This window comes from Chanodichthys erythropterus, chromosome 23 (genome assembly GCF_024489055.1).
Source record: "Chanodichthys erythropterus isolate Z2021 chromosome 23, ASM2448905v1, whole genome shotgun sequence".
Classification (NCBI taxonomy): Eukaryota; Metazoa; Chordata; class Actinopteri; order Cypriniformes; family Xenocyprididae; genus Chanodichthys; species Chanodichthys erythropterus.
This window is the reverse complement of record NC_090243.1, coordinates 9841565-9854097: the sequence shown is the minus strand read 5'-3', so window position 1 is coordinate 9854097 and position 12533 is coordinate 9841565. Positions and strand designations below refer to the sequence as shown.

The 12533-nt window shown below is 37.6% G+C and overlaps 1 protein-coding gene across 2 annotated transcripts in view; it reads left to right on the top strand.

Annotated features, from left to right (window-relative positions):
* Positions 1–247: 247 nt before the first annotated feature.
* The window catches only part of rps6ka3b (ribosomal protein S6 kinase, polypeptide 3b), a 43870-nt gene continuing 31584 nt past the window's right edge, over positions 248–12533 (top strand). Inside the window, exons 1-2 of one of the 2 annotated variants that reach the window (XM_067378233.1) lie at positions 248–684; positions 4470–4529. In XM_067378233.1, coding sequence (XP_067234334.1) covers positions 622–684; positions 4470–4529 — 123 coding nt within the window. In that variant the 5' untranslated portion in view covers positions 248–621. The remainder of the gene's footprint in view (positions 685–4469; positions 4530–12533) is intronic. The other variant, XM_067378234.1, reaches the window with a different exon arrangement.

The following is a 12533-nucleotide window of genomic DNA, read 5'->3' as shown; positions in this document are numbered from 1 at the left end:
CACATAATAATGACATCTACATTGACAAAACAAACAACAAAACGAAAAATACATAATGGCAAAAACATTGTTCATCCACCTATTATCATTTACAGAGTGCCCGTACTGATTTACTAGCATCCATACAGCAAAAGTATTATATGAAATAAATGTAATTATTATATAAATGTGTGTTTACTCAAATCACATATTGGGGCATCAAATGCACTGCGCTCTCACCTGTCCGTATTCGATGAGCCACAGCTTTAGCCCCGCCCTTTATCAATGATTGACAAGCATATCAGCCAATCCGATGCGTCATTCCGAAAAAAGCGGAAGTGAAAATAGCGCGTGAACGTGTTTTTTTCTGTCAAAGGGGAAAGAGAAGAGAGAGAGAGAGGGCGACTGGCGCGAGATCAGGGCACGGTCATTCTATTTCTATGGAAACGCTGCACTGACTGACAGAAGTGAGTGGAGGAAAAGGTGGCTGCGCTTTTTGGTTACGTTACGCATGTAACGGATTCACAGCTTTCTATCTCAGTGTCAAGAGCGTGGAAACAAACAGGCATAATCTCTTCAAAGTAGCTCAGAATTGTTCTTTTGAATCTGGTTCATAAAACAAGGAACCTCCGAAAAGTGAAGATGCCCCTGGCACAACTAGTTGACCCTTGGCGAAAGATGGCAATCGGCAGTGCGGCGAGTGAGGTGAGTCTCCGCCGCATATAAAGGTTTATATCACTGACATGTTAATTATAAAAGCATTACTCCTGTTTTCTGAGGCCATTACTCTGTGCTGTTGTTGTACAACCTGTTCCAGATCTTTATCTGTATATCCGATGTTGGAGGATTAGCGGTTATAGAGTATGACACTCTGTGCGTAATAAATGCTTTAAAACGATCCGTTTGCCAAAGGCCTTTTTTCTTTTTTGACTTGTAGTTACTTTGTAAATAGCATATAAGTTCATCTTGTTCACTGTGCTTTGTTAATGGAGACTAAAGTTTTAATGAATGAGACTACGTAATGTCCACGAATCCAAGTCTGATTCATGCCGGTGCAGTGATGATGACAGTTGGATGATAAATGGGTTCATCTGTGGGAATCTTGTCACTGAGGAATTTAATTAGTTTAACGTGTGTGTGTGTGTGTGTGTGTGTATATATATATATATATACTTAACAACTAATTTTATATATATAATATATATAATTAGTTGTTAAGTCATGAGATGAGGCAGATCAAAAAAAGCTTAAGATGTGTTAAAATTTTAGGAACATTCCAGGTAATTTTAACGAGAAATTCTACGTAATCGAAAAGTATGACATCATTTACTCGCCCTCAAGTTGTTCCAAACCTGTTTAACTTTTATGAATGTTGACTAAGGTTGTTCTGCCTAACAGGATTGGGTATTGACACAATTTTCATGATTCGATTCGATTCGATATCGATTATTTTGGCTGTAGTATATCAGTAACAGTACATGGCAAATTTTCTAGAGGAAAAAAAATCTCTCCACTAATGCTGTAAACTACACATGGGAGTCAGTTGGTACTCCATTACTATAATATTGAAGGTTAAAATTAACTTACTTGTATACAAACACTTAAATTACACTTAATTATGTTTTTTTTATATATATAATAAATAATGTTTAGATTTACATAATCACATTTCTACTCCAAATCATTTTTTTTTTAAGATAAACATTTAAATCTCGGCTGTCATAACTGATCTATTCAAACATGCATTAAATATTGAAGAACATTTTAAATGAATATGTAACTGTGCACAGCTATATTTATCAGAACGCTAGAATACACTTTTCTAGCTGACTAATGAGTTTATGGTCATTTGTTCTAAATGTGACGTTACGTGAAATTGTTTACAAGCTGTTTTATTGGCGTCTTTCTGAGGTTGAAACATTGATTGAGTGATTACGCGAGACATGATATGGATTTCGGTAAGTTGTACTGTATCTTTTAGCATACCTTCAGATGTTCATTCATGTTTATTTCGCGATGTACCTGGTATTAAAGTGGAAATGATGTTCACATGCGCTCGTGCTGCCACTTCTCTTTACCTGAGGCGCTACAGTGATCTGTCACGACACATTAAACAGCACCAAAATGGTATTTATTTTTTGAGTCTCATAATAAAATGGATGTCATTTGAAATCTGAGACTTTGCTTCATATCAAAAGTAACAAAGCACAAATATTATTGCGATTTATTGGATGGGAGGCGCGCTACCTGTTCTATTTATTCTTCAACTGAAAACAGACTAGACTAATCGATTCTTGGGATCTCAAGAAATCGATATTGTTTACCCAGCCCTACTGCCTAATATAGCCTTTTCTTGCTTAATGACATTTTTATTTATTTTATTTTATTACTGGCCCTTTAAGCTGCAACATTTCTCCCCTGGAATTGATTTTTATGGGCACTTCTTCTTTTCTATCCATTCATGTAAACTGCATCTATTGAATCAATTAACTGAAACAAATGTTAATATGGAACACATTTGAATTTTTGTGAGTTTTGGACAGAATTTTGAGGCAGAATTTGTGAGGCTGAAGGTAGATTGGAGTTTAAACATTTATGTACTGTAGTCATAAACCCACATCGCTTTACCATGACTGTTTGCTCTCTCGAGCTGAGTTTGATCAGTTTTCATTGCTGTAGATTTACTGAGAATTCAATACCCCTGACTGTTTTTTAGGATGATTTGCAAAAGATGAATTCATGCATGCAAATTACTTTTATTATAAAATCTCATATTCAGACCATCCTGCTCTGTCATCTACGCTAGAATGACACAACAATGTTCAGAAGTTACAGCTTCATCCCCATTGATACACGTGTAATAAAGTCTGCCGTAAAACTGTCGAGATGGTATTGTGAAAGAGAAAGCGAGAAAAGAGAGGCAGGTAGCACAATGTTCCCTTCCAGACAGAAGATGATCACGGGCCAGCCCTCAGTTTCACTCTTGCGCAGTGACAGATCGGCCCGTCTGAGTCGACACCCTGACTAATTAACCCTAAACAGTCAATGACAGCGTGTAGGCCCGGTCTAACAAGACGTTCCACCACTATCATTTGGTGCAGAGGAGCAGACGTTCATATTGGCACAAGTGTGTCTACTGTAGTAATCAAGGCTTTGTTTCGCTCTTAGAAACTGATCCACACTGCGATTATGTTCAATGTAGTCTCAGTCTCAGACGGACTGCCTACAGACCGCCCACAAACCGTTTGATGACCGTCTGATGATTCATATTTCACAAAAAATAAAAAATAAATGAAAAAGAAAAGCAATTGTGAAATTCACACGCCTCAATCAGATATCTGACAGCAACACAACATGCGGGAGTGTTGGGAAACAAAGAGATTTTTTTCTGATTTATCAGTAACTGTTGATATTGGATATTTAATTGTTTATGCTCATTTCAACTATTTTTACATTTTGATTAGTATTGCCATGAAGCCCATTTCAATCATACTTTAGTAAGTCGTAATTATAACACAGAAGTTGAAATTATGATATACTAAGTCATAATTATGAGATAAAACACAAACGATGACATAAAATGTCAGAATTATGAGATAAAACAAACATTGACAAATTATGACATTAAAAATTGACTCATAATTTAGACTTAATGTGATCATTTAGGCTTTTAATTTCATCATTTTGACTTTTAATTTCATAAATATGAATTAGTATTTCATAATTATGATTTTCAAAAATATTATTTATTACTTATGTGGCGGGACTGGGCTTTCATAGTCATCTAACACTCATTTAAGTTAATCTTTAAAAACACTAATAATTCAATAACATTGTTATGTAATCTTAAGCAAATCTCAAAATTAATATTCATTTTTCATACTGAACATTATAATGTTTGATGCCTAAATTCACTTTTAAATTCAGCATTTAAAAAGACTGATTTTAGTGTTCTTTCTTTTATTTTTAATTTATTTAGACAAAATAATTAAATGGTATCAAATTTTAATATTGGACTTTTATTGGATATTGACCATAACATGAAAATAGTTCTGTTTTATATAATAATAATTATATTTTAGGCATTAAATCTTTGAAAGATATTCAGTTTTGTTTTTTTCTGAGGCACACAAATCATATATTCACTTCCAGTTTGTTTTGAGATATGAAATGAAATAACCAGAGCTTATTACTTTTGGACAAACATAAATTCTGACTTAAAGTTCAAAAATATTGTTTATTATGTTTTTTTCTGGAAAAAAACAGAACTTTGGTTGTTTTGTGCTGGTCAGGTGGTCTCTTCCTGTCTAAGTTGGCAGTTCTTGGCCAGAATAAGCAGCAATGTGTTTCAAGCATTATGCTGTTAGTCAAAGGTCTGACTATGCGCTACTGTGTTCGGTGCAGTTCAGACCTTTAACACATTGTGTTTTCTACTCGCAATGGTTCGTGGGACACTGATTTTCCATATTCACATTTCTCTCACATGACAGACGGAGCCCCATCATGTCTTGGAGGACTCGACGGGAGAAGATGAAAATCTATCATGTCAAGTGAGTGTCATGCCTCCCCCTGCTTCTACACTCTTCTTATGTCTCTCTCTCTCTCTTCTTGGTCTCCTCAAGCTGTCTATTTCTCAAGCTCTTTTTCTACCTTTTTAATCCATGTCCTTCTCATCTTTTCATGATATGTCCCCTCATGGGCTTTGATCTCCTTATTTTATAGCTGTTCTGTGTTTTGTAGCACTTGACATTTGTCGAGGAGCTTGTTTTCAAGGATACAGCATAGAGAAGTGGCTCTTTTAAGAAGGTGGTCTGAAATGTCCCTCCATGTACATGTGTATCTGGAGCTGGTGATAAATGGTAGCTATTCCCCATAGACGACAATTGTATCGATCAGTCCCTTGATTGCCGTAAGCATGGTGGAGAAGCTGGAAATACGGCTTGTTACATGGACACACAGTTTTACAGTCAAATTAAGTGGCATTGTACAGTACCATACTCATTGTATTGGGCCCAGAATTCCTGTGCCCCTGCTGAAAAGATACCAGCCTAGACAACAAAGTACTCATTGTTTTTGTTTGTGGGAGCGTTTCTGTTTAAGCCGTAATGGTTGTTCTAGTTCAGGAAGGACTCTTCCTACACTCAGATGCCATTAATGAGTTTCCATAACAGGCATGTAACGAGTCCATTATGACATCATGCAGTCTGACCTCATACAGGAAACGACGAAGACTTTTTAGGTCTCCTCTCCCACTTAAACACTCCCCCGTCTTCCTCCCTAGCTTGTGCTGAGAAGCATTGATTTTTAAATGCAGGGCAGATGGACCTATGGATCTTGTTTGCTAAGAAAGCTGGGCCATCAAAAACATTCTCTAGAGTATTTGCTTTTCCCTCTGAACGTCACCACACATAAGCACTCACTTAAACGTATAAAGTGTCTGAAAGCTGCTCCTTTGCAAATGTTGTGGTAGACGTAGGTAGGTTAGATGCACACTGTTTGTTTCTTCGCTGCTTTTGTCTCCACACTTGTGTTTGGCCTTGTATTGGAGAATCTCATGAAAACACATCAAAGTATTTTACATAATCAGAATTAAATAAAATGGGAAGCAGGTATTTTCTCTCTCTACATATTTTAAATAATATCTTTCTCATTCATTATACCGTGCTCTAACCAGACGTGATGTGATAAGATTTCAGCGAAAAGCAACTTGTTTGTCCACATTATGTTCCCAGTTTGAACATTCTTGTTTCCTTTAATTTATTTAAAAAAATCTGGGGTAAATTAAGAATTGTTGCTTTCAGTATGGCTATAAAGGTCATGCAAAATGATATTCAATTTAAATTAAATTATTTTAACTTAATCAGTACCTAACATTATTATTGTCATACTTTGTATGTTGTTGTTCCAGCTGCAACATCACAGAAATAGAAACAATTTCTAAAATGAAATTCCCTGTCGCTCAACATGCATCGCTATCATTACTGGTTAATCTCTGATTAATATGGAAAAGATGCCTTTTATCACGTGTCCCGCCATCGTGTCATGTCTGAATTGGGAATAGGGCTTTACAGAAATGAAAATGAGATTTTATTTATTTATTTACCATTATGGTATGAGAAATAAGTGGGAGGGAATATACTTAATTGTCATGACAATCAATAATGCAAAAAAAAACTTTATTCTTAATTATATATTTATTTTATATAAAAAAAAATATGATTTATTTAAGCTACCACTAGAAGAGTACATACGAATATGTTTTTTATTGGTCCGCAAGTTTAAAGTATTTAATGAATGTGGCTGTATTTGTTTTTTGTGTCTATTAAGTAGATTGCTGTAGTTGTTTTTTATGTTTGTGCGTATGTGTTCACCTGGACATGTTCCGATCCCTGTGTTTAATGGGGCGTATGAGGGTAAACAGTATTTCAGTAGCGTAATGAGAGTTAATGAGTAGGAGAGTGTGTGAATGCATTAGTCATGTACTCGGTTAAATGGGCTTAAAGCAGCTCTCTTTCTCAGAACAGCTAATAAAACCGGAAGGAAGGAATGAAAATGTGTGTTTTTGTTATATTTTGTTTGCAATCAGCCACTTAACTTTATCTGGAAGCCATTTGAGAGTTTATAAACGGAATCATATTTAAATTAATTCCCAAAACACAGATGCAAAACAGTGAATCACTCCAATTAGCAGCTCACTGGCTCCCCCTGGTGAATACGGATAGCTCATGTTAAAGTGATAATTCCCCCAAAAATGAAAATGTTATCCTCATTTACTCACCCTCAAGTTGTTCCAAATCTGTATGAGTTTATTTCTTCTACAACAAACAGCTGGAAGGGACTACAACAAGCTTTTTCCCTGGTTGGTGACATCTCACCCTAAAATTTACTTAAACCCTGTCTCTGGGAAAACGCATCAAAAGGGGTGAGGCCATGTTGGGCTGCTTTAGAGAAGAGGAAGAGTTGTTGTAGTAGAGTGTTGTCGCCATGCCGTCATTTTACACCGGATTGCTTTACAAAGAAGGGTCAATTCAATGCTGGATTTGCGCAAAAGAATTACATGACGGCACATGCTGGTCGATGAGTTGAATCAACTCCACAGCAACTTCATAAATTTATCCACTAACCGTTCAGAAACATCCAGATGCATTCTAAAAGTTGTAACTTCTCAGTTTTGAACAATGTAAGGCTGAACACCGTTACTGATGTTTGTCATTTTGGCTGCGTGAGATTCTCCAGCTTTGTTGTTGTTGAGCAACCGAAGCACGAGCTGTTTCCTTTTCTGGAAAGGGAGCCGGGAGTAGCAGCCCATTTGCATTTAAAGGGACACACACAAAAACGGCGTGTTTTTGCTCACACCCAAATAGGGGCAAATTTGACAAGCTATAATAAATGATCTGTAGGCTGAAACTTCACAGACACATTCTGGGGACACTACAGACTTGTATTACATCTTGTAGCAGGGGCATAATTGGTCCCCTTTAAATGTATATGTAAAGCTGATGTTGAGCAGACAGACTTTCAAAGTGATTAACAAAAGTTGTAGTAGTAGACTTTTTAATAGACTTTTTAATCTAACGCATACACCTAATAAAGGTACTTTTCCCAGGAGTGACCTGGGATTATGTGCACAGTAATGATGACTCACGAGTCTCCATAGTTCAGACTTTTTGGTTGCAAGCTGAGGTGTTTATCGACTGCACCACACCAGCCCTAGGTACATCCTTGAGAAAATCTTTTAGAGAAATGCTGGTTTAAAAAATGACCAACACATTTTGTACGACAAAGGCAACTCTGTCAGAGAAAAGGAGAAAACGGGGAACTATTAAGAACTCCACAAAATAAAAATGGCCAGTGTCATATTCCCATAATTCAAAGTGAGTTGAAACTCTCACAGTCTCACATCAACTATCCCCTCACCAGGTAACTGTGACTCTCCGTCGTCTTCTCAGGCACCGTGATCAGACCCTGACACCGATGTACTGTATGTGTCCAGCATCATCCATGTCTATGTACAGGGTGTGTGTGGTGTGTCACTTGTTTGTGCTAATGTTTGGCTATGTCTCCAGATCTCTCTGGCAGATGGTATTTAATCTTCTCTGGCCATCTGGACTGACTTTCTCTCGCTTTGCGGACACCCACTCTTGCCTCTTTTTACCTCTCTCTCTCTCTCCCTCTCTCTCTCTCTCTCTCTCTCTGTCTCTCTCTCTCTCTCTCTCCATCTCTGTCTTTTTCTGCAGTCATTTGTGTGAGAGAGTGCCGAGACATCATGCTGTCTTTTATCTACTCTGACTCACTCTTCCAGCATGGCCCTGCACACCTGATTCGATAGAACTTGAGTGTGGTTAAGTAACAAACTCCGCTTAAAAATGACTCCGAGCATTTTAATTGACTGCAGAATCAGCTATTAGCAAGGACCACTATTACTATTGCTCGTAGGTAAGGTTGGGGATTGAATGATACCTCATGTGGTTGCAGAGAAGTGTGTTATTAAAGGGTTAGTTCACACAAAGACCCTTTCAAACCATTAAGACTTTAATTCATTTTTGAATCAGAGATATTTTTAATAAAATACAAGAGATTGTCTATTCACCCAAAACTGTGATGGTTCAAAATGTTCAGAAAGAGATTCTGAAGAGACAAGATTGCTTTATTTGATGAACAGATTTAATTCAGGCTTTTATTCACATAAACATTGATCAACAACCACACATATAACGCTCAAATATGGTAAAGAGAAGCTCACCCGTAGTTGCTTAACGTGAGAGAACAAATATTATTAGTTCTTGTGGAAGCGTGACACGAGAATGAACCTCATTGGGTCTCACGCGTCAAGCAAACATACTTGAAATTTTGTTCACCAAATTTGAGTGCTCAATGTACGTTCATTGAGCAATGTTTACAAGTGAGTAAAAGCCTAAATCAAATCTATTCATTATATAAAGCAATTGTGGTCAATGTGGCAAATTCGCATGAAAAACTTGAACCCAATGTGAAATCTGTGTGGGCAAATGTTTTTACCTTAAGTGAATTTCGCAGAGTAACTGTAAATGACCACAGCTTTGCTTTTTAAAGTGACTGGACATATGATTTTGCTTGACTTATAATTTTTTAAGTAAAATTTGTTTCTTTTAATGTCCTTTTCATTCTTCCCTTAAATCAGGGATGGGCAAACTCGGTCCTAGAAGGCCACTGTCCTGCAGAGTTTAGCTCCAACCTTGATAAAACTCACCTGTCTGTAGCCTTCTAGCAGAGATTGTATTATTATAGGGAGATAAGAGGGTCTCTCTTACCATTGGAGAAAGCGTAATGGCTAACTTAATCACGTGTGGCACCCCTCAGCCTATCGTGTCACCATTCAAAACTTCTCCCTGCGCACCGCCAATGTGTACCACCCATTCCGCCAGTTAGCATTAGCCTTTTTTGGCTGAAGGTTGCAGTCTTGCCTTCCAGTGGCTTTGATTCTAGTAATCCTGGAGACATTGATTAGCTGGTTCGGGTGTGTTTGATTAGGGTTGGAGCGAAACTCTGCAGGACAGTGGCCCTCTAGGACCAAGTTTGCCCATCCCTGCCTTAAAAACACATTAGGTTTTCTTCAGAAAATAAAAATATCTTCTTCTTTTTGCAACTTTTATTGATAGTGATAGCAAAAAGATGAAACAATGGGGGAAAATGAGGTCCAGGCTTATACCGAAGAGCATAGAACCCAAGAGGCGAAACTCTAATGCTTTTTGGGTAAAAGCCACTAGGTGTCGTTTTGGTAGCGCGGCAGCCATTTTGGGTTGAAAATGCCAACTGGACAATAGAATCCATCACATATTGTGCAACCAAAATCGGCAAATCTCACAGCCAAATCAGGAACAGAACAGAAAATTTCTCAAATTCAGTAAATTTTATGACACCTACAATAAATGTTGTATTGTCTTAGCTTATATGTTTTATCAGTTTTGGTAACCATTACACATCTGAGGTAACGTAGTTAGCCTTCAATATAAAGTTAAAATCATCATGTTTGTAGCGTGATCCAGGAGATTAAAGTGGAGTAAATTACTTCACTATGTCTGAAATATGTACGTTTTAATCCCCTGGATTAAGCTACAAACATGATTTTATAGAACATGATGCATTGCTGCATCTGTTATCCCATAATTCCCACTTTTGGACAGAGTGGCTGTGTTTTTTGTTTACATAGTCTTACTTTAACGAACATTAATATAAACACTGCAAAAACCGTTTACTGTCAAGGTGTTATATCCTGTTAAATATTTATTGTCCTACATTCCCAATTTTTCTGATGCATGTCCTTAATTAATTCCATATGTTGGTATTAATTCAGTGTTTATAATGCTTGTTTATAAAACTTCAAATGATTTCAATCCAAACTGACATGGTTTCTAAAGAGCAGAGGTTTTGTGGAGGAAAAAAAAGTGGAAGACTTTAACACAAAGTCTGTATAATAAACCGTTAAAAGGATTTGATGATCACTGGACTCGTGTTTGTACGTTATTCTGTGTTGTCTCTCATTTTTAATGGAGACATTTTCAATTTTTTTTTTTTTACTTCTATTTGACTGTTGATCTAAACATCAAATGTATTTTTGTTTTCAAGACAAATTAGATCTCATTAGAGAGTCTGTGGAGTGAAATGTATATACTTATATACAAACACATTAAATGCTTTCACATTAAGATATTTATGTAAACCATGGCTTTTTCAGGTTTACATTTCATTGCACTGCTGTGTTCCTTCCTGTTTCCCACCTTTTCCCAAAATCTACGTTGGCCCAGTAGTGCACAACACAACGAAATTAAAAAAGCGAACATAAGTTCACAACACAACGAAATCGAGTCACAACGCAACGGAATAAAGCCACAGCACAACGAAATCGAGCCACAACTTATGAAACGATGGGGAAAAATGAGGTCCAGGCTTATACCAAAGAGCATAGAGCTCAGAGTTGATTTTTAATTAATATTTAATGTCGATATACTATGCTTACATACTTAAAACTAAACATGGTATTGATATCTTTGTAAAACTGTCGACTTTATAAAACAGTGGCAAGGAATAGTAATATTACCGAGCTCTGAGAGCCCCCAAGTGGTCGGGAGCATTTCCATTGTGTTGTGGCTTTATTCCGTTGTGTTGTGAACTTATGTTTGCTTTTTTAATTTCATTGTGCTGTGCACTACTGGGCCACCGTAAAAATCCATCCATTTTCAGTAATAGGCCATATGATCATGCAGCAATTGGTATAAAATACCCATAATACCTTTTGGATTGATTAACAACATGGTCCTGTTTACTGACAGATCTATTAAGACCCGTTTACACTTGATGCTGATGGCGTGACCAGGCGGTGATTCAGTCACAATCCATCCCCTCCCCATCCTCCATCACAGCAGCATCGTGATGGGTCACAGCTGGTGACTTACAGTCCTCTAATGCTTGAGGATCAATAGAGCTTGCTGGGAGTGATGACCCTCTCTGCCTGTTCATTGAGTCTGTGGATCTATGCGTCTATGTGTGTAACGCACTCACTCTCTCACACACACAGGGGTTATGCTGGGTAATGGCATTAATTTTGACTAAAGGTTTCCTGTGGATATCTCATTGTGAAGTTCTTTCCTTTAACGTCCCACATAACCTGGACACAAAAGCGGTGTGACGACACTCTGTATGCGTGAGAGAGCAAGAGTGGGTGTGTGTCAGAGACGTGGCGTGTGACTGCGGAGCGATCCTAGACCCTCGGAATCCGTGTTAAACTCTGCTCTTTGTTCCAGGCTGAATAAGTGTGGGAGAGTTGATTCATCTTCTTTCCTTAAGGAAAGGCTCTCATTAGCACGGCATACTCAGAGCCTTATAAGTGGGGTGGGGGATCGGTCAGGACCCGAAAGGTCTTCTGTATCTCGGGTGATGATGAGGGGGCACCAGTCTGCAGGGCTCAAAAATAAGGATTTTTTCCCGCTTGCCCAGTCGGGGCAATTGGGTCAGAATTTATTTATTTATTGTTTTTGCCCTGCCTTTGCCACTTGACCTTATACATTTTAGAAATATATATTTATGTGTGAAGTGGAAAATATAATTATATGTATAGACATAATATATACTATACCAGTCAAAACTTTTTTTATTTTTATGGGGGGAATTAATAACTCTGTAGGATGCAATAAATTGATCGGCATACAGCTTTACATCTGTATTTAAAGAGGACCTATTATGCCCCTTTTTACAAGATATAATATACATCTCTGGTGTCTCCACAATGTGTCAGCCCAAAGTAACCCACAGATCATTTATTATAGCTTGTCAAATTTGCCCCTATTTGGGTGTGAGCAAAAACACACCATTTTTGTGTGTTGCTGCTGCTCACAGCCCTCTTTCCAGAAGAGGCCGGAGCTTTAACAGCTCGCGCTTCAGTTGCTCAACAACAACAAAGCTGGAGAATCTCACGCAGCCAAAATGACGAACGTCAGCAACGTTGTTCAGCCTTAAGGCAGGAACACACCAACACCTGAAGTTGGTCCTCGACGGCTTTTTTTTCGGCCGATTCGACA